Below are 23,460 nucleotides of genomic sequence, written 5' to 3' on the forward strand. Positions count from 1 at the left end.
TCAACCAGAAAACTAGGCAGAGAAGATTAAAAAAAATCAAAGCAAGAGATAGGAACCTGAAGAGCTGATCAGAGCTGCCAGCATGCTGTATGATGCAAGCCATGAAGGCGCGTCTATCTCTCACACTTCTTCATCCATCGCACGGCTATGGGCTGCGACCTTGGTGGTCATCACATACCACATAGAAACACTTCCACACAGGATCAAAACAAGGACAAAACCAGTACTTTGAACAGAAATACAGAAGTGCTGCTTCTCACTAATTAGAGTTTGTGTTTGCTCCTGTGAAGTGCCAGTACTTTCCCATTAAATGTACTAGAGCAGTGCTGAGAGGTGCAGGTGCTCTCCCTTTCAAATTGAAGAAGTGCAGGTACTCAGTACCGGACAGTACCTGCCCATTTAAAGCACTGGACAACATCCCACTAATCAATTACCTTGCATGATATAGCATGCCAACAAGTGCTTCAACACAATACTTAGTGGTATAGTAAGCTAAGAAACTTCTACAATAAAATACAATATTGAAACCACACACATTTCACACTCTGCCATCAACAGGCAGCTGTACAATACTACAGAGAATATCAGAATTCATAAGAGGTTTGAAGATACATCTATTCAAGGAGACTTTGGACAGTTAACATGCCATCTGTCTATGTCTGAGAGATCCCATGATTTGGTCCCAATCTAATGGAATTCAGGATCTTAATCTGCATTGCCTGTCTCTTAGCGCTTAGAAGAAGCTAAAAGGTGATATGTTGCCCCTTCACAAAATTCTTAAAGAAATCATATAAACTCCCTAAAATGAACAAGGACTCTTCACCAGTTTCCAAAATAAGGAAGAGAAATTAACTCTGGCTAAAAGAACCAATTTGATGATAACAGTGCTTTGTTTTCAGCAGAAAAAGAAAACGAGTGGCAATAATCCGCTCTGTAATAGGCCATCACTAACATATTTGTCATGTATATCCTGGCTGGGAGAAGGTGGCAAAAGGGAAGGGACTGGGAGAAAATGTCAAAAGGGAATGGACTGGGAGAAGGTGTCAAAAGGGAACGGACTCCAAATAATCTACAAAAAAGAAGTTAACGGCAATGTTTAAATAAGTCTAGACATATTTAAACATTGCCAGCTTAGCAGAATAATTGTGAAAAGATTTGAGGGGGGCCCGTGATTTTTTTTTCCACGGGGGATGCAGCATTAAAAGGTTTGAAGACCACTGCTCTAGATTCTCCACCCGGTACTCACTTGTAAACACAAATGGCCTTACAGAGTATCATCTATCAGGGTGGTTAGGACCTAACGTCTGCCACCCTGACGGACGATAGCCCGCCCTATCTAGAGATGAGCTCCAGCCCAGTGGTCATCTCTGTACGTTGAAGGGAAATTCAGTCACTGCAGTTTCCTTCAAGGTGTAAAAAAGTTTGGTGGACGGCCCATTGGTTTTGACCAACAAACTTTTAACATTTATTTCTTCTTAAAAAACACAGTTATTGAAAAACAAAAAAACTTTTCGTGCTCACACCCTGGAGGTTTATTTACAGGGTGTGGGGTGATTGTTTTTTTCTATCCATCACTGCAAGCTTTTTCCTGGCGGTGAGAGAGAGAGAGAGAGAGAGAAAAAGACATCAGACCCTCCACTTTAAGTAGAGCTTAGTCAATGCGATATTTTCATTTTTAATGCTTTAGGGTTTTGGGTGTTGAATATGTCATGATTTAATGTGCCTCTGTTATATCTTTTTTCTCTGAAACTCTGTTTTAGGTCGAGCATTGGAGACTTCTTGTATATACTTTAGTATATACTTATTTGTAGCCTTATCTACTTTTCATTGGCTTCTTTCAGTGTTCTAACAAAATCCGTGCTTCCAAGTGGTTAATCTTTCCTATTAGACCCTCCTTTTCGTTGGTTGTTCACTCCCAAAGAGTAGGCCCCCAGTACTTGTAGGTTTTCACGTATCCCATTTTACCATCTGTTTAGGGACAACTTTTCCCTTTCCCTTTCGTTCCAATGACTTGAAAGTAAGAGGATTTCCCACGTCCCTCAAACGGATCACTGACATAATATCGAGGGACATAATATCGACTATCAAAAATATCGGCGACAAAATATCGACAGACAGAATATCGACTTTGTATCTACAAACAGGTAAGTACAAAAATATCGAGTAAAAAATATCGTTTACAAAAATATAGTTTATAAAAATATCGACTTTATTAAAAACAATGTTAAATTGAATTAATATTAAAAATTAATTACTAAAATATACAATACTTAAATTACCTTATAATAATTAAATATTTTATGAAAGTTATAAAAAGAAATTTTTACAATCATATTTGTTAAAACATATATATATAGTAACATAATATAATTAAATAATATGCAATATTATCACCGTAGGATAGCGGAAGTGTAAAAATTACTATTCCCACTCCAGAGAGTGCAACAGTAGGGAAAGCGTTGGATAGCGTAGGGGTAAACTTTACTATTCCCACTCCAGAGAGTGCAACAGTAGGGAAAGCGTTGGATAGCGTAGGGGTAAAAATTACTATTCCCACTCCAGTGAGTGCAACAGTAGGGAAAGCGTTGGATAGCGTAGGGGTAAAAATGACTATTCCCACTCCAATTGGTGCAACAGTAGGGAAAGCGTTGGATAGCGTCGGGGTAAAAATTACTATTCACACTCCAAAGAGTGCAACAGTAGGGAAAGCGTTGGATAGCGTAGAGGTAAAAATTACTATTCCCACGCCAGTGGGTGCAACAGTAGGGAAAGCGTTGGATAGCGTAGGGGTAAAAATTACTATTCCCACTCCAGTGAGTGCAACAGTAGGGAAAGCGTTGGATAACGTAGAGGTAACAATTACTATTCCCACTCCAGTGGGTGCAACAGTAGGGAAAGCGTTGGATAGCGTAGGGGTAAAAATTACTATTCCCACTCCAGTGAGTGTAACAGTAGGGAAAGCGTTGGATAGAGTAGGGGTAAAAATTACTATTCCCACTCCAGTGGGTGCAACAGTAAGGAAAGCGTTGGATAGCGTAGGGGTAAAAATTACTATTCCCACTCCAAAGAGTGCAACAGTAGGGAAAGCGTTGGATAGCGTAGAGGTAAAAATTACTATTCCCACTCCAGTGGGTGAAACGGTGGGGAAAGCATTGAATAGCGTAGGGGTAAAAATTACTATTCCCACTCCAGTGAGTGCAACAGTAGTGAAAGCGTTGGATAGCGTAGAAGTAACAATTACTATTCCCACTCCAGTAGGTGCAACAGTAGGGAAAGCGTTGGATAGCGTAGGGGTAAAAATTACTATTCCCACTCCAGTGAGTGCAACAGTAGGGAAAGCGTTGGATAGAGTAGGGGTAAAAATTACTATTCCCACTCCAGTGGGTGCAACAGTAAGGAAAGCGTTGGATAGCGTAGGGGTAAAAATTACTATTCCCACTCCAAAGAGTGCAACAGGGGGGGCGTGGCCAAGATGGCGGGCTGAAGAGACGCTCTTCCCGTGAGCTCCTGAAGCCCCGGAGCCCTTGACCCTTCCTGCGCTGCAGATCTCCCCCGGATCAGGCGCAGGGGACGGCGGAATCGACCGAGAGCCTGGTCGGTGCTGTGCTGTAGCCTCTAGGGGCGTTGGAGCAGGGAGCGGCGTCTAGCTGCGCTGGCCCCTGGACCGGGCGGCCGTTGCGGCCCGGACGCGGCGCACCGAGAGTGGAACGGCTGCCCCGCGGTGACCCGGGGCGGTGGTGAGTTTCCGGGCCGCCGACCAGCGAGGAGTCTGCTACGCCCCCCTCCTGTGACGCCGGGGGCGCCCTAGCGGGCAGTGGAGGAGGACACGACGGAGCGGCGCCTCACTCGCCTGCCTGGAGGAGGAGCCGGTGAGGTGCGCTACGCGACCCCGGGGATTGCCGGAGCCGAGAGGCCTTGTCGGCCGAAGACGCCAGCGGACTTCTTGTCTGGGGCCCCGGCTGCGAGAGAGCCGTGCGGGGGCCTGGTGGGCGCCTCTGCCCGCCCGGCCGGTTGTGGCACAGCATTTGGAACAGTTAGCGGAGGGCCACGACGTGACTTGGCGATCCCGCCCGCACCCGGGCTCCTGGCCCCTGTCCCTGAGCTGCCGGCCTCACTCCCTGGTGGGCATCTAGTGCCGGCGCACCGCCCCCGGGGCCTTTCACACATTGATCATCTGGTGCATGCTGGCCTGGAGGGGCCCAGTCCGTGCTGAGTGTGGTGGGGCACGCCCGGGCAGTGGCGGTTGCGTGACGAAACGCTTGACGCCCCTGTGACGCTGTGTTGCTCTGCTTCTGGACCGCAGTGGACCTTCACATGGGCATTGCAGTTGGATACCCTTCCTCGCCCGCCTGCAGGGGTTCATTGGTTTGACAGCGACGGTTCTGCCCGACGCCGGGCCACGGCACTTTGGGCCTGTCCTCCGCCCTAGCCCCCTGGTGGGCTTCCTGGACCCGGGTGCTGGCCCTGGGGCCCCTTAGATGGTGGCCGGAGTGCGCCTGTCTGGTGTTGAGTCACCCGAAGCAGCGAAGCTGACCCGGACGACTGTGGACTAGAGCGACGGCCGGAGGCCTGGCGGCGGGGGGGTGACCCGCTTCGAGGAGGCGGAGGAGTGCCGGGAGAGTATTGCAACTGGGGCTGGTCGTGATCCTCCTTTGTCTAGTTGGCTGGGGAGCTTTGGCTACGTCGCCCGGGCGGGGGTCGTTGCCCGGACCCCCCGGGTTGCACTGGTGAGGCCTGCTGCTGGAGCCCACGTGCTTTACGGACGCGCTCACATTCAACCGGCCTTCTCTTGCTGCGGAGCGCCGTCGCCTCTGCGATGTCGGGCAACAGAGGGGGTAAGAAGGGTGAGCGTACCCTGCCCGAGATGCTGAACAGGGGCGCCCCGAGGCAGGACAGATCCCAACCAGTACCGAGCCCCTCGACCGGCTCTCGTGGAGCAGAAGGAGGAGAGCCCCCGGTCACCAGGTCCTTTCTGGAGTCACTGTTTAGCACGCTCAGGGAGGACTTTCAAACGCTGAAACAGGAGGTTGCTGGCGAGGTCCGAGAGGTGAGGAGGGAAGTCGACTCGCTTGGAGAACGGGTCGCCACCATTGAAGACGCTAATCAAGCCAGAGACGAGGAGATCACGCAGCTGCAACAGGAAGTACTACGGCTCAGGGATCAACAGATCGACCTGCAGGCCCATGCCGAGGATCTTGAGAACCGGTCCAGGCGCAACAACATCAGGGTCAGAGGCGTCCCGTCCAACGAAGAAGGGGAGGACGTCGCGGCCTACCTGCGGGGTCTGTTTCGGGATATCCTTGGAGAAGCGGAGGACTTTCCGGTGAGGATTGACAGAGCGCATAGAGTTGGCCCGCCGCGCCGAGCTGCGGCGCCGCCTCCGGATATCTTGGCCTTTCTGCCGGACTTTCCTCTGAAGGAGAGGATCCTCCGTGAAGCACGTCAGAAACAACCGGTGAGCTTCGGAGGTCACCAAATTGCTTTATATCACGATCTGTCCACGATCACGTTGCAGAAACGCAAATCCTTCAAAATCGCAACGGATTTCCTGAGGGAGCATGGCACGCAGTACTCCTGGGGGCACCCCTTCAGGCTTATTTTCCGGTGGAACGGAACGCTGCATCAAATGAGATCCCTCCAGGACACGTGTGGAGTGCTGGGTATCACCGCTACGGATGAAGACACACCAGCGCCTCGCCGACGCACTTCTAGAGAGGGCTGGCAGACAGTTCGTCGGCGCCGGACCACACCTCAACCATCTAGGCCGGACTCTCCTACGATCAGGGCGGACATGGACAGCGCCATAAGGGAGGTATCCGGCTCCACATCGCCTAGCGACGTGGCCGTGACGGCCTGAGCATCATCCGGGGGGAGATCATCTTGGCATCACCGGCACTGCAGGTTTGAGGGTTCCGGGGGGGGGGGGGGGGGGGGCTCTGGGGGAGCATTGATGGTGGCTGGACGTCCACTCGGACACTTTACCACAGACTTGCCCGTTAGGGGCTGGACTGGGACACTGGGGATTTCCGTGAAGTTGGGGTTGTTGTTGTGGGGAGTGGGAGGGGAACTGGGTAGGTCTGCGGAGGTGGAGGGGAGACGTGGGGAGTTGGGGTGTTTGGGGATTGTTTGGGGTGTGGGGATGGGGGGGTTCGGGGTTCGGGTTGTGCCTCATTTGTCTCATGTTGTGCTACTTGTGCTCTTCTGCCGCTTCACAGGGGTGGGGGGGGGTCCACTCGGGTGGGGATTCGGTCTGTAGGTTGGGTGCCCGCTGAGGTTCCATGTAGCTGTTACTGTCTTGTCCTTTCCACGCTGGGCCGATGGGTGAGTTGTCGGGCTGGCTCTGCAGGGCTTTGGTTCCATCACGTGCTGCCTAGCTGGCTGGGACCTTCTGATGCTTCTGGCCCACTTGTCACCGACCTGTTGATGCCCTTGAATGGTCCTCTGGGGCACTTGTTTCGACCTGCTTTCCCGCCTTGTGAGGTGATAATGCATTCAGGCCCACTTACCGCTGTGATTTCACTGTTTGTTCATGGCCCTGAGGATTGTGACCCTTAATGTAAAGGGGTTGAATAACCCGGTCAAACGCAGGGCGATACTGTCCCTCCTTGAGAGCACCCAGGCGGATATCTGCCTTTTGCAGGAGACTCACCTCCTGGCCCGTGACTGTCCCAGGTTGAGGTCTCCGAAGTTCCCGGTTCAGCTTTTTTCCTCTGGGACGTCTAAAACAGCGGGGGTCGCCATCTTGGTGTCTGGGAAGTTCAAAGGGGAGGTACTGCACAAAGTGGCGGAGCAAAAGGGGAGGCTCCTGGCTTACAGGGTTAGGATAGGGGGTTTCTTTTTCACGGTGGGCTCAGCATATAGCACTAATGATCGCCAGGATTTGTTTTTGCAGTCTGCCTTAGCTGACATCGCGACTACCCCAGACAGGCACATACTTATTGGCGGCGACCTGAATATGGTCTTTAATTCATCTTTAGATAGGTCCGCGCAGCGCCACCCCCAAACTGGGGAATTCTCGCAGCTTAGCGCCTCACACTTGGGGGACCTGGACATGCACGATTTATGGAGACACCTACACCCCACTTCTAGAGCCTACTCCTACTACTCTCACGCACATAGGACTTACGCCAGACTGGACTACCTCCTAGTGTCGGGACCGCTGGCTGCGCTAGCGACTGCTTCTGACATAGGGGTTCTCACGCTGTCGGACCATGCTCCGGTGTCGGGCTGCTTCCAGCTGCCGCCGGTATCTCCTTCACGCGGGGTCTGGCGCCTCCGAGATACCCTGTTACATAGGCGAGACGTACTGGCTAAGATTCGGACTGCGCTTACTGGGTACCGGGAACACAACGAGAACGATGATACCTCCCTGGCGACGCAGTGGGCAGCCCTGAAGGCGGTGCTCCGGGGTGAGTTCATTTCTATCTCCTCGGCTGAGAATAGGGACAGACAGCGGAAGAGGGACGAGCTTACTAACTCGGTTCAGGAGCTAGAACTGGTGCACCAGAGGACGGGGGCCCCCAGAGTCTGGAGGCAACTCAAGGCGGCGCGGAAGCTTCTCTCTGCGCTGGACTTGGACAGGGCGGAATATGCTGCGCTACGCCTGAAACACGCATACTATACTGGTGGTGACCGCTGCGGCCGGTTGCTGGCGAATAAACTTCGAGTGCGACACCAGCTCCAGAAGGTCAAGGAACTGTCAGTGCCCGGGGGAGGGTTGGCCTCTGAGGACAGCCAGATTGCAGACGGCTTCCGCAGATACTATGCGGATCTATACGCCGGTGAGCCTCCCTCGGCCCAGGCCGAGACCGAATACCTCGCATCGGTCGACCTTCCTATACTCACGCCGGAACAGGCGGATCACCTGGAAAGGGATATCCGCCCGGAGGAGGTGATCGGGGCTATTTCCCGACTCAAACATGGGAAGGCCCCGGGACCCGACGGTTATACTCCACTCTTCTACAAAACATTTTGCCAGGAACTAACCCCACTACTGACGCGACTTTTTTTTTTTTTTTTTTTTTTTTTTTAAAACCTTTATTGTACAATGAAGCTCACAAATACGGGCCTACAACCCACCAGGGCTGGCCACCACATGGTAGAAAACATAACAACCGAAAATAAGTTCTTTACAGGATACGATATCAGGAGCATAGGTAAAACAATAAAAGACATCGAGCAATCAGAAAGAACAGGATAATAAAAGGTTAATTTTCTAATGCGGGGCGGGGTACAGAATAACAACGGGCCGTGTAGGAAACAACCAGGGAGGAGGGGCCACGGCAAGCCGCCATCTTAGGAACACAGAATGAAAAGAAGCCATACAAACATCGCTATCCAAAATAGAAACAAATTCGGAATATAAGGAAACGAGAATGGCAATAATCAAACCGCGCCCATCCATCACCGCCCCCACCCAAAGTGAGGAGGCATGATCAAAGGGCCCGCAGTGTAAAAACAATACGAAACGCACCCCGACAGAAATAAAAGGACCCTCATAAAGGAGGAAAAAGGGGAGAGAGAAAAAGGGATAAAAGAAGGGACTCCCACCAAACCATGCACCCCCAGGAGATAAAACAGGATAATAGAATCCGGCCAGCAACGTATCAAAAATCGATACCGAATAACCCAGCGAGCCACCATCAGACACCCACCGGATTACAAAGGTCACAGAAACTCCCCAGGGGGACACAGGCGGAAACGGAGTCCCGAAAAAGTGAACACACAAGAGCCATAGAACAGAAAAAGGGAAAATAAGGGAGGAAAAAGACCCCCCAATGCAGACAGACCCCCCCAACCCACCCCGAAAGCCCACCCTGCACCCCTGCAGAAGGCTACGGCCAACCCCCCGGCAGCGTGCCTGTCGCCCTAAATAGAACCCGAAATATAGCGGAGCAAAGTGAAGTCGGAATCAAAAGACAAAAATGGGAAGGGAGGGAAGGGAACAGGGGATGGGAGACACACACACACACATATACGGGGGAGGGCCGGGAGACAGAAGTAAACGTACCCCATCACCCGCCTGAATGAAGAACCAGGTACCCGGGAAGCCAAAAATCATCGGGTAAAGTCCAGGAGCACTAGCCAGTCATACAGAACCATACCGGGACATGTTGACCCTCCAAATCAGTGCAAGACTACCGCACACAGACTCAGGCATACATCAGCCCTGTCCTTGTTTGTCCAAAGTGGAAACTTCCCGATCCAGCGAGGACCAGGCCACGAAGAACAGGAGACAGACAGCAGGAAGATCCGACGGCAGTCCAGAAAAGGAACGGGAAATGAGACACGGAAGATCCAGGAAAGTCACTAAGTGGAGCAAACGATGCAGGCACAAGTCCAAGGATATGTCCAGAGAAACCGACCCATCTGGGCCAGAACAGGAGACATCGCCGGGCAGCGGCGGCCGAAAGGAAGCGGGAGAGTCATGAAGGTCCGGCCAAACAAAATCCAGCTCCCGGGCCCGAGAAAAAGGAGAGAGCGCAGGAGGAGGAGGCGCCATTAAGTCCCACACATCCGCAGACGCGGTCGTGACCGGAGCCAATCCCGCCAGGATAATTCCAGCCGCACCCCGCGGCGGCGAAGTCGCAGTCAGCCGTGGGGGCCCCAGAGGCCCGTCGTGAGGAACCACCTCCGAAGCCATAACAGGCGCGGTTGTACAGAGTCGCCAGGAGAGCAAGGCGTCCAGGATCTCATTAAGTGTAGAAAAACCTTTACAGTGTCCGGCACCCGGGTCATGCGGCGGGCCCCCAGCGCTCGCCCAGGCCCGGCCAGGACACCCGGGGCCGGTCGCCATTTTGAGAGTCCAACAAGGCCGCTCGGTCGACAAACTCCGCCGGGGCGGCAGCAAGGCCCGCCGACCGGCAACAGAGCACCCCAGGCAGGAAGGAGGGCCACCAGAAGAAAGGGGTGCGCCGGCCGCCCAACGCCGCCGGTCCCGTTCTCCGAGCCCGGGCGGTAAAATCAAAATGGCCGGACCGGAGAACAATGGGAGAGCAAGCCGGACACACAAGGAGCTCCGACAACGGAAGGCAGCACCTCCAACATAGGTCTCCCTCCAACGGGATGCGGCCAGTAAGGACCTCCGGCCCACACGAACAACGGCCTTCCGACCACCTCCACAGCGCCCCGAAGGGGAGATCCGCAGGCTCTGTCCGGCCCGGGAGCCGGGAAGAAGATCCAGGCCAGTCCGCCCTCCACTCCCCAAGACAATCGGGGAGGCACTGCACCGGAACCACAGCAGCCAGGACAACCGGAGCAAGAGGTAAGTGCCTGCAGAGCGTTGTAGCACCAGCACACAGCAAAAGGGGCTTCCCGGGGCAGGATAACAACAGGATAAATGTGAAAACACAGGCGGGCGAACGGAGCCGAGCTAAAGCGCGGCCATCACGGTCGCGAGCTAGGCTCCTCCCCCCCTGACGCGACTTTTTAACTCCTTTGCAGAGCCCGGGGCTATCCCCCCGGACCTACTGGGGGCGACGGTTTCGGTTATCCCTAAACCGGGGAAGGACCGTACTGAATGCGCGTCCTATCGACCGATCTCGCTGCTCAATGTGGACCTCAAGCTCTACACGGGAATTCTGGCGGCGCGTTTGGCGCCTCATCTCCCGGGATTGGTGGACCCGGATCAGGCCGGGTTTGTCCCGGGTCGGCAGACGGTGGACAACACCAAGAGGGTGATCCACGTTTTGGAGAAGGCCTCCCGGGTCCCTGGGGAACGTATGCTGCTTTCGGTGGACGCGGAAAAGGCGTTCGACCGCGTGCACTGGCCCTACCTTGAGAAGGTGCTTTGCAAACTGGGGATGGGTGAGAAGTTCCGTACCCTCATCTTCAACTGTTACAAATCTCCTACTGCGACCGTGAGGGTCAACGGTTGCAACTCTGCCCGATTCGCAATAGAACGGGGAACCAGACAGGGGTGCCCTCTATCCCCACTGCTCTTTGCTCTGTACATGGAGCCGTTTGCTCAGAGGATTAGGCGAAACCTGGCAGTGACGGGTGTCCGGATGGGGGGTTACATTCACACCATCAGCCTGTATGCGGATGACGTGATCTTCATGTTGGACAACCCGAAGGAAGCGCTCCCTGCTTGTCTTACTGAGCTGGACGTTTTTGCGGCAGTGGCGGGGTTTAAAATGAACATGAGCAAGTCTATGGCCCTTGACGTCTCGCTCGCCTCCGCTACCAGGCTGGAACTACAAGAAAGATTCCCCATGCAGTGGTCTAGAGACCTGATCCCGTATCTGGGGGTACTGCTGGCACCATCCCTACCTGCCATGGTCACCGCTAACTATGCGGCCCTAGGGAAGAAGCTAAAGGAGGAGTTGCTCCGTTGGAGCAAAGGTACGCTCTCGCTGTTGGGGCGCATCGCTGCTGTAAAAATGACTCTCCTACCGCAGGTGCTGTACCTATTTCGGGCCTTACCGCTACAACCGCCGAAAGGGTGGATACGGCAGACCCAGGCCGACATCGCAAGATTTGTTTGGCAGGGTCGTAAGCCCAGACTCCGGAGAGCCCTTTCCACGCTGGCGCCTGAGTCTGGTGGCCTTGGCATCCCGGACTTGCACAAATACTTCCAGGCGGCGCAGCTGAGATACTTGGTGGAGTGGAGTAAATGGGAATCTGACAGACACTGGCTGTTTCAAGATCAGGCGGTGGCGGGTAGGACTCTACAAGAGATACCCTTCCTGCGCCGGATTCATCGGCCCCCTAATCTCTATGCGTCCTTAGTCACGCAGACCACGCTTCGGGTTTGGGATGCCGTGAGTGTTAGGAATGAGCTCACCACCTTCCCGTCGCCGCTCACGCCGTTGGCGGGGAACCCCGACTTCCGACCCGGGACGGAACCTGGAGCGTTTTCGCTCTGGCAAGCGGCCAAGTGCTGTGCATTGGTTCATATTTATGGCTCGGAGGGCGCTGTGCCGTTTGATGATCTGCGCAGGGAATACCATTTGCCCGAGACGGAACGTATGCGTTACATGCAGGTCCGCCATTGGGCGCTACAGCCGCAGGTGCGGGAGCTGGCCGATCGCAAACTCACTCCATATGAGATGTGGCTTGCGACACGTTCTTCGGACGCCAAGCTCATCTCGGACATTTATCGGCTCCTACAACCCCCCGCACACCACTTTTACAACCCCGGGAGGGCTCGCTGGGAACGTGAGCTGGGGAGGGCGTTGAGTCACAAGGAATGGGACGACATCTCCTATAGAGCACGGCACTCGGCATACCACACTGGTCTCACGGAGACCTTTACGAAGGTATCCACGTACTGGTATTACACGCCTCAGAGATTGCACGACATGACCCATAACATCCAGGACACGTGCTGGCGCGAATGTGGGCAAACAGGTACACTCACACACATTTTATGGGATTGCCCGTTGCTGGGTCCGTACTGGCGGGAGGTCTTAGATGAGCTGGACCAGTGCTTTGACATCGAACTGCCACGCCTTCCTGCCTATGTTCTACTGGGGTTACCCAATGGTCTGATGTACCCACTGCGATCTAGAAGGGGGAGACACATTGCGATCGCTTTAGGCTCCGCGATCCAAAACATACTGATATTCTGGCGCACCACCACTCTTCCCACTATCACGGGCTGGCTGCACAGGTTGTGGCATGTTTTGGGGATGGAAAAGATGTCCCTCACGGTGGCGGGGGATGTGGACAAATTTGATGACCTGTGGCAGCCTTTTAGAGTCCTGTTACAATCAGAGTTCAAGGAGATCACTTGTCCACGATATCTCAGGCTGATGCGATTGACTGCCCCGATTCCGTGATTGGTGAGGGGGGGAGGATGGGATGTAAGCAGTGCTTCTTGGAGGATATGAAGGGCTATTGGACACTAGCACAGGCACGGGGAGGGTTGGGGGAGTTCGGGCAGGGAGGGAAGGGAGTTGGGGGGGTGTTTTCTAATTTAGGTTTGGGATGGGTAAATCATGTCACTTATGCTCCTGATGGGGCTCTGTGGGCGTATAGTTGGTCATATTTTAATGCTGATGGCGTCTCTGATGAGAGTATTTGCTTTGCATTATCGTGATTACCGTATTCCTTGTATGTATTGTTTTTCTTTGTTGTGGAAACGATAATAAAATGCTTTAAACCAAAGAGTGCAACAGTAGGGAAAGCGTTGGATAGCGTAGAGGTAAAAATTACTATTCCCACTCCAGTGGGTGAAACGGTGGGGAAAGCGTTGGATAGCGTAGGGGTAAAAATTACTATTCCCACTCCAGTGAGTGCAACAGTAGTGAAAGCGTTGGATAGCGTAGAAGTAACAATTACTATTCCCACTCCAGTAGGTGCAACAGTAGGGAAAGCGTTGGATAGCGTAGGGGTAAAAGTTACTATTCCCACTCCGATGAGTGCAACTGTAGGGAAAGCATTGGATAGTGTAGGGGTAAACATTACTATTCCCACTCCAAAGAGTGCAACAGTAGGGAAAGCATTGGATAGCGTAGGGGTTAAAATTACTATTCCCACTCCAAAGAGTGCAACAGTAGGGAAAGCGTTGGATAGCGTAGGGGTAAAAATTACTATTCCCACTCCAGAGAGTGCAACAGTAGAGAAAGTAAATACTTCTTATATTATTTAAAAACAGTATAAAATAATATCTATAAAAAATTAAATAAAAGTAATTACCAATTTAATATAATATACTAATTAATCAATTAAAATTACAACTTACAATTATTTTTACTATTAGTTACCTATTCAAATTAATTACAAATTAACAATCAATTAATTAACATTTAAAAATTAATTAACAATTAATTAAAATTAAAAACAATTAAATATATTGAATTATTTAAATAATTATAAATAAATTACTTCCCACCCTATTCCCCTATAAACTCACAACCCGCTACAGAAAATAAATTAGTAAAATTAACATAATTAGCAATTAATCAATTAAATAAAATTAATTGCCAATTAAAATTTTATTAATTACCCATAAACATTAATTAACAATTAATTCTAAAAAAATACCAATAAATATTTTTACATATTTAATTAATAATAAACAAATTACTTCCCACCCAATTCCCCTATAAACCCACAACCCGCTACAGAAAATAAATTAGTAAAATTAACATAATTAGCAGTTAATCAATTAATTAAAATGAATTGCCAATTAAAATTTAATTAATTACCAAATATAAATTGACAATTAATTAAAAATAAATACCAATATATAAATTTACATATTTAATTAATTATAATTAAATTACTTCCCCCCCTATTCTCCTATAAACCCACAACCCGCTACAGAATTAAATTACGCAAAAATTTAAAAAACAAAATTCATTCATTAAAATTAATTATAACATAAATACACACTTTTCACACATATAATAACATAACAAACACTATAAAAAATTTGATATTATTAAAAATTCGATAATTTTAATAACCTATATTATATACTTCGATATTTTAACTTTCTATATTTTTAACATTCGATATTACATTACTTACCTTCAAAACGATATTTTTGATGTCTATATTCTGTCCATTCGATATTTTGTCCAGCCTATATTTTGGACTCGATATTATGTCTATTTGATATTTTGTAGGCGATATTATGTCTGTTTACCCCCTCAAACCCATCCCATTTTGCTATGGTGCCTGCCCCTTAAACAATTCTCCTGCTCCACTTCGCTTTTAACTCCCTCGTGGCACGTAGCTGAAAAAGACCAGCTGTTGTGCTCTGATCAGAGCTGCTGCAATCACACATGAAGCTTGTTTTTAAAGCACTTGGACCACTGACTGCACAGAAAAGCAGGCAGCCACCAATTCGAGCTTCAGGAGGGTTGACGGTCATGAACAAGACATCTTGATGAAATAGATGCTTGGCCAGCTTTCGCTTCCACAACGCGCCCCATCTGTTGCCATCACCTCAGAGGAGCAGGCACACCATTTTGATGAACCAACTTTTAGCTAAGGCATTAATATGCATGGAGTGGCTCAGAGGAGTTCTGGGATGAGATTTTGATTTATGCAGAAAGATTTAACAAATTAATAAATGCAGGGAGTACGGGAAACATGAAACACGAAGCGGTCGCACTTCACTGGCAAAACACCCTGTCCCCTTAGTTTACAATAGGACATCCAGATGTTCAGGTTGTGTCAGGAATTGCTGTTGCCTTTTCATGTTGTTAGTCGCATGTACATGCTGTGGCTGAATGGTTGGTGAAACAGAGTGCCATAACAAGGAGTGCCTTACACAGGCCGGCTGAATGTGATTTTTTTTAACTAGGGCACACACACCTTTGTCATTTTCATTGAGTTTGAATGGTGACTTAAAACCCCTCTTCATTAAACCCCACTGTAATAAGCATTACTAAAATGCCTCCCCACTAACAGCCCCCATACAATTGGTATACTGTCATTTTGAATTATTTTAAAGTCAGGGAAGGCTGTAATAATTTTATACTCTATGGGGCCGATTATGATAGAGGATTTTCTGCCTCCTCCGGGGCGGCGGAAGCCACCTCCGGCCCGGAGGAGGCGGAAAATCCTCTGCGGAGTCACCAAAGACCCACCGCCGCATTACGATGGCTGGTGGGTCTTGGATTCTGTCCGCTGCTTTTCCGCCGCGGTCGGATTACAACCGCGGCGGAAAAGCTCTCCTTTGGCTGGCAGTGTCTATCAGACACCGTCAGCCAAATTAGGAAGCATTAGTAAACATGCTTTTCCGCGGCGGTTTTTCCGCCGTGGAAAAGCATGTGTACTTTTGCTTTTGGGGGCCCGTTGCGGGCCCCCCAGGGCGTAGGCGGGTGGGGGGTGCACATGGGGGGTACCTATGGTACCCCCCAGCATTTACATGCACAAAGCGGCAGGCACCGCACGGTGCCTGCCGCTTTGTGCATGTAAATGTTACACATGCACTTTTAACATTGCGGCGGGTGCTGCTTGAAGCAGCAACCGCCGCAATGTTAAATATCCAGGATGTGACCGCCAGGGTGGCGGTCACATCCTGATTTGCATGGAGGGACCTCCGCAGTCCATGCGGACGGTCCCTCCACCTCTGGGATGGCGGACGGACGCAAATCCGTCCGCCATCCTTATCGGCCCCTTAATTTGTATTCTATAATCCCTTATTGTAATGGTTGCATTGATGATTCTCATTTAGTTTGATAGCAGTAAGGACCTTTACGCAGTTTCTGCTTTAGCAGATGTGCCACAGGGGCATTTAATATGGGGTCAGCACCACAATGGTTATGGCTTTAAAGCATTTGAGGCCCATGTGTGTACTCTTATGTGTGTGATAGCACTGATAACATCCATTCCCTCCTGTATTGTTTCCTTTGCTGTAATGTGCAGCAAGGTCCCTGCTCTGCCGTCATGGGCTGACTCCAACCCTCTGTATGATATGCAGCCCCTCTCCTCCTCCATTGCTAGGGGTTTCTTCTGCCCCTATGTGATAGAAAGGGCCCTTACCACCCCAATTTGTTGAATTATATTAGGTCGAGGGCAAAGTACAAAAGCTGTGGGTTTTCTCTCCTATGTGGACTGATAGCAAGGAAGTATTAGATTTAGAGAAATCAGGAGAGGATGTAGCCTCCGCCTACAGTTGTGACTGAAGATAATATGAAAGCAATTTGACCTTGGCAATTTGTGTATTAGTACTTGAAAACAAAGACAACTTATTTGTTCCATTTACCTTTTTATTGCGCTATGTAATGAGTATGGTTTGAGACAGAATTTAATTTTGACAGGTCTTGGCCATCTGCCATGAAACCATGGTTCATTGTGCTCACTTTTGTTGTTGAGTGTATATTTTCATTGCTCTTCTGATTAATCTGTGTCAAATTGTGGCCTGGTTGTGAACACTTCCTTGTGTGCATTGCTTTGTACCAAATGTAATAACACAGCAATGGTTTTCAGGAACAGATTTGCAGCCAGGGGGCAGTGTGTGTTGTAACTCCTGTAGTGTAGTTCCTATATTTCCATTAGGCTCTGCGTATTGCAATAATATATACTGCAGCTTAGAAGTAGGACTGAGGTCAACTAGGTCTCTGCCGAATATATTAGACTTAATTATGTATGTGCCAGCTAGCTCAGAGGTCACTAGAAACTTTCTCAAAAGTACAAGAAGGGATTAGTTTCTGACAACCATATAACATGACAACTTTGTTTCCCAAGAATAAGAAATCAATCTTCAGAGTCGTGGAAACAATAGATAACTATTTTACTCAGTCAATCGTGCATGCTTCGTTTTACCAGAGTTGCTGAGAAACTAGAGAGACGGGCGTTTTCAATAAAAGGTATTTATTGAACAGTCTTCTATCTCAAGCATGAGAAATGTACTGCTACAATAGTAATGCTGGTTATAAAGTATAACACAAACAGTATTATAAAGTAGTACTGTAAAAGCATGATATGGTTTCTATGCCATAAGTTGCTTTAAATAGATAAAATGCATCAAATACATACAACGATAAAAGAGATGGCTAAAAGTACTCAACTGGTGCTTCTAAAATACGCCCACCCCGATGTACCTGACCTAAGCCTAGCACAAGGGAAGAAATAAGTTTAGGAATAGTTTTAAGTTTAGTATTCTTTGCCTACAATCTGCCAAGAGTCTAATCAAGAATTTTCTAAGGGTCTAATCAGCTCCGTACCTTGGTTTAGAATGAAGGAGATCTTGTATCTCTCTCTCAGGACTCGATCTCCCAGATACCCGCAAGGGTAAGCTGGAAACACTGGAGCTGGATTTCTCGGCAAGAGAAGAAACAGCGTCTCTCAGTGCGTCTGCTGGAGGGTCGGCTTCCTTCGGCACTTGCTGCTGCAGGGCGTCGGGCAAATAGTTAGTCGATCTGCTCCAAGAACCACCGTGTGTTAGTTAGGGCAAATGTAGGCATATTTATACCATGAAGGTGCCGAGTTTGACGCATGATTGGACTTAATAACTTCACTCAAAGGATCAATTCCCAGAAAACTCCAGGATTTCTTGGATAACTTAATATTCAAGCAGGGGGAAGATCCTAGCTGCTGAAGGCGGGTTTTTCCAAGAAATCGTTGTGAATTCTCGGAACTTAGTGGAAGTAGCCTCGCCGTATTTGGGCTGTAAGGCTCATGCTAAATATGGTAACGATTTCTATGCCTATATAAGGATAGGGTAAAGTATACCTATATAAGGGCATGAATCGGGAAAAGTTACACTAGGGTCCTAGATTCGTTTACAACACTCCCATCTGTCTAAATACTCCAAAGCATTCTGTGAGCTTTACAAAAGTATTCCCAAGTAGCTAAAGTGCATCTTATTCACTCCATGGATTCCTAAAAATTATTTTGTTTCAGTATTAATCGTAGGAGAAGGCCCAAAGTTTAGGAGGGAGGTCTTAATGGTGCAGGCAGTGTTTAGCAAGTGGAGTAGGGACTTGAACTTGTTCTATCTACATGTCGTTTTCAGGAATGTCTGTTACTAGGGGGCAGTTTGTGATTATTGTTCGCTCTGTGTTGATGATTTTCTCCTTTGAACCCATTGTTAGGAATGGAGATTTGTTTTTGTTATTAAGTTATTAGCAGTTGGCAGACACCCATTCTTTAATGCATCAGGCGTTTGTGAAGTATCTATACAAGTTATGTTAACATCAGTGCTTTAAATGGGGGGGAAAAAGTGCAGGTACTCATCGGATTGAGCTGGGGGCGTGGCAAGGAGGCGGGGCTAAAGACGGGTCTAATAAAAAACCTTTGAAGGGTGCAAGATTTTTTTCGGTCGCGATTGGTGACAAATTGTTTCCCTCCGCAATTTATTGTTGATGCTCTTGCATGTCTTAAGTTGTACTATTTGACAGACTTGAAAGGTAACTATCAGATTTCCCTTTTTGTCAGAGGCACCTGTATATTCACATTATGGTAAACGTTATATTAGCTGATAAAAAAACACACGACTTAAAAATACCACCCTCCCCTCAAAATAATTTTTCTATCCAGCTGCCGCCCCCGCTTTAGATAACACTTTTTGGGATGAAGAGATCCTCGCCTGCCTCTATCCTCTGATGTCCCTAGCCCTTACTTACTAGCCCCATGTCCCCTCCGATGCCCCATGCGTCTCTTATCTTTTCTTTTTTTTCAGGTGGTCACCCCACCTTTCATCTTAAATGTCCCCTCATTGATCCTATCAAATTCCTTCTCTTGCTTTTCTGGGATACCCCTCCCCCACTTCAAATACCAGTCTCTGCCACTACAGCTGTCACTCTGTCCTCACTCAACAGGCCCCTTCCACCCACCTGCGCCATTCTCGAAAGCCTTGGCTCTTTCTTGGGACACCTCCCCACCCCCGACTCAGATGATCCTCATCTCATCCATCGGGTGCTCCATTTTAAACCCACTGCCCCGCGCCCACAGAGTATTTTCTACTATAATTTGCTTGCCCCTTTCTTCTTCAGATAACCCCTCGATTTCTTCAGCTGACTGTGCTTACACCCCTTCACTCCTGAAAACTCTCCTCAGTTGTCACCTTTCTTACCCACCAGCTGCTGTGCTATCCTTTCCTTTCCGTCTTTTTCGCATAGAAAGGGAAAGCCAGAGCAAATTGTGCTTTTAAAAGAGCTTCCATTTCTTCCTGCGCGCAGCTCCCTGGTGGGTGAGGTCATACCAGAGGAGAAACTTTAGTCAAATTTCGGAGCGGTGGCCTAGGAAAAAAGTTCGGGGGGCGGGGGGAGAGACTGATTCTTAAAGCAAAAAAGTCAGAGTGGCTCTGCAGGGACTCTCTAAAAAGGCGTGAAACACATCAAAACCTCGTTAACAAGAAAAAAGGTCTTCCAAAGACCTTTGTAGTGCTCGGGGTGCGGCTGTACGTGTGCCCGGGAGGCTGTCTCAGCCCCTGCTGCCACACACGACGGGGGCGGGTAGGGGCTTGGTGTTAAGTCCAAAGGGCATTGCGCACCTGCTCTTCCTTGGCGCCATGGCGTTACTGCCCTACTTGTGAAATCACTAATATGTGAGCATGCCCCGCAGAGTAGAAATGCGATGCGTGCTCACATGACAATGTATGACAGTGAGTACCGGTACTCTAATTGGTAAAGGAGAAGTGCCGGTACTCTTGGGGGAGAAAAAAAGAAGTGCCGGTACTCCGTACCGGTGAGTACCGGCCCATTTGTGAAATGTAGAAACTAATTTTTAAAGCGGTTTATACATTTAAGTTAAACTTGAGTGTGCCCTAAAATGCATTTACAGTGGCAATTTTCCTACCCAAAGTCAAGTCCAAGTGCGAGAATAATGATTGACTTGCTTCCTTGTCGTCATTTGTTTCCTCCCACGGAGCAGCCCCTGAATAATGTGCTGTACAGCTAGACGCTTGTAAGGTCCAAAAGGCGAGACCTATGAAAGCACTTCCAGATGTATATAAGTACAGGCTACCAGCTATAGCACTCGGAGTAATGTGCAGCACGGCTGAATACTCATAAGGTTCCAAAGGCGAGACTTATAGGCTAAGCCAATGCTTGTTGTTCTGGGACCTACAACTTGACGTTCGAACGCTCGACAGTTCCGGATGGACGTGGTTCGTGTAGTCTCTCTTTTATGTTGATGTTTGCTACCAAAGAGGGTGGGATTAGCGTCTGCGCTAACAGGTGTCAAATCACCCTCCATGACCCCGCGTGCCCCAGCAGACGCTACTCACAGACTGGTCACATTTCACAGCACTAAGAAACGCCGCTCCTCTCTGAAAGGCACAGGATACTATCTGTCTTCGGGCGAGCAGGGTGGAGGGGGTTCATGCCGCCCTCAGCAGAGCTACCATGTCCACAGTGAGTGTGCGGATCGCTCCCTCAGCCAAGTGCCTGTTTGATGACCCTGTGCGGGTCTCAGTGAGTGGCCTCTCGCCGCTGCAGGACGTCACACTCAGGGCTTCTCTCATTGATGAGACGGGGGTGCCTTTCCGATCCTCCGCCCAGTATAGGGCGGACAGCAGCGGGGGGCTGGACCTGACTAGCTCCCCAGCCCTGGGGGGCAGCTACACGGGGGTGGAGCCCATGGGGCTGGTGTGGTCGCTGCTTCCAGAGACCCCAAACCGGCGCCTGGTGAAGAGAGACGTCCTGACCCCCTTCTTTGTGGACTTTGAAGTGTACGAGGGTCACGACCCCCCAGGTCAGCTCCTTGCCCAGGTCACCAACGAGCGAAACTTCCTGCGAGAGGGGGTGCAGAGGGTCCCCGTGCGTGAGGGCAAGGTCAGAGCAACCCTTTTCCAGCCACCAGGTGAGAGATGGGTAATGTTTATGGTTAAAAAAAAAAGTTTGAAACAAATCCATAGTGACTAACTGCTAACATGGAGTTTCTAAATCTTTCTTTGTTCTTACAGGGCCCGGTCCCTTCCCTGGTATTATTGACATTTATGGCACTGGTGGGGGCCTTCCTGAGTACAGAGCGAGTCTTCTAGCCAGTCGTGGCTTTGCCACATTGGCCTTAGCGTACTACGGCTATGAGGACCTCCCAAAGCAAATGAAAGAATTCCATTTGGAATATTTTGAGGATGCTGTAAACTACATGCTGCGACATCCTCAGGTAGACTACACTTCTAAATGTACAGATACCTACACCTCTCTTCATATTTCATTTCAGGAAGCGAGCCAGCGAGATCGAAGAATGGGTTCTCACGGGGGAACCTCTAGGTGTAAACAGGCATTTTGGTCTTTCATGGTGTACATTTCTGTGTTATTTCTTTAGGGTTAAAAACCTCTCTCATTCCTACATATTGATACAAGCCCCTGCCCAAAATACCGCCACTGCTCCATGTAACCCCGCATAGATAGTTTTTAAAGACTTGCCTTAATTTTTGGCAAAACCAGAAGCCAATCACAAAGCCCATATGCATAAAAGGGATAGGAGTATAAGGAAGTGGCGCCCAAGGACTCTGCCTATGTTGCTTCCGACATCTCAGTGGACTGCAGCAACCGTTAGTCTATTGATTTCCTACTCTACACCTAGTCCCTTGAACTTGAATTGCTAATTGTCCTTTTAAAGCTGTCTTCGTATCAAGAAGTTTACTTCAAGTGTGGTTATGATTGTATTTATAGTTCCTGTAGAAGACATTGGCTCATTTCTCCATTTTATTGAGTAGTACTCTGTATGACCCTCTTTGACTTCCTCATATTAGCGTGTCTTAATCTCATAAAATTTAGTGCGTTCGTCTGTCTCCTTCTAGCGATATAGAATCTTTGCAGTGCATTAATCAGTATTTGAATATGTTTATTGACTGTACAATTAATTAAAATCATTACAGTAAAAAGAATTTAAAAACGAGCAGGTGAAAGAATAGTCATAGTAAAAGTATAGAAGCTTTAGATAAAATTTGATTGATGTACCCCCCGTCCACCTCACTGCGGCACCCACTCGATCAGCCAGCGCCAGTGGTCATTGTCATGTGTCTTTGCACAAAAGTTTCTGAGGCACCTCAATGGACCTTGGTAATTTTCAACTTCAGCAATCTGTAGGCCAGTCTCCTTGGGCCTGCCGTTGAGAACCATAATATGGTGCAGTCTCAGTTGGACGGGTAAGAGGGTGCAGTGCTCTATACTTGTTTGAGGCCAGACTGCTTTATCCCCCTTATTGTACCGTGCTGGACATCATGGTTTGATTATATTCATTTTCAGCCTTTAAAGCAATCCTAATCTGATGAATACATTTCTCCAGGCTCGCCAAGGACATCGTGGTTGTTTTAGAAAAGCACAAGGCTGACACTTCGCTACGTGTCTTGGATCCCTTGGTGATACAAATTCAGTCAGTCAAATTTAACTTTATTTGGTATATCACAACCATAAAGTATACATATACAAATAACGGTCTAGTGTAAAAATAGTTAAAATTCATATTCTTAAAATATTTATATTTCTAAAAAGAGACATTTACTTTCCAGGCCCCCGTCTTAACTCATTCGACTTTTGAAAGAAGGGTCTCTACTTGCATCATGAATTTTACACTGCGGCATATAAAAATGTTCGAAACAGCACCCGTCCAGCTAGTGACTGCCGGCCTGCAGGTGCGAATTTGTAGGGCATTTAGAATTGGTTTCAGCAAAGTTCTTCTCTCTTCTTTTATTGACTCACACGTACACATTAGATGGCATAGGGATTCTGTGTGGTACCCACATAATCGGCATGCTGTTTCTTGTTGGTTATTTTTCCACAATGGAATCAAATCTTTGGAGCAATGGTCGCCCAGTCTAAATGCCATAAATTTCATTTTTAAAAGTAACCGAAAGTGTGCTACAAGATAAGGTTGCGGTTTTAATCTTTTATATGAATTTATTACGGTCCATGCGTGTCGACGTTTAGCCAGAGTCCTTTTATCTTCTACCAAGGATAAAGCCTTTGCATTCAATTTACAGATTTTATTAAATGACGCTTGGTCCAGTTGGCTGTTCCAGATCTCCTCGGTGTTGAGGGTTTCTAGGGCTGTTCGTAAATCGTCACCCCAGGAGTTTGGTTCCTGGTGTTCATATTGTTTCTTAAT

At 48.8% G+C, this 23,460-nt stretch overlaps 1 protein-coding gene across 1 annotated transcript in view; it reads left to right on the plus strand.

Annotated features, from left to right (window-relative positions):
- The first annotated feature begins 20,609 nt into the window (after window positions 1–20,609).
- The window catches only part of LOC144781042 (acyl-coenzyme A thioesterase 1-like), a 42,335-nt gene continuing 39,484 nt past the window's right edge, over window positions 20,610–23,460 (plus strand). Inside the window, exons 1-2 of the mRNA XM_078659660.1 lie at window positions 20,610–21,207; window positions 21,311–21,513. Coding sequence (XP_078515786.1) covers window positions 20,751–21,207; window positions 21,311–21,513 — 660 coding nt within the window. The 5' untranslated portion in view covers window positions 20,610–20,750. The remainder of the gene's footprint in view (window positions 21,208–21,310; window positions 21,514–23,460) is intronic.

Source organism: Lissotriton helveticus, chromosome 9, assembly GCF_964261635.1.
Source record: "Lissotriton helveticus chromosome 9, aLisHel1.1, whole genome shotgun sequence".
Taxonomy (NCBI): Eukaryota; Metazoa; Chordata; class Amphibia; order Caudata; family Salamandridae; genus Lissotriton; species Lissotriton helveticus.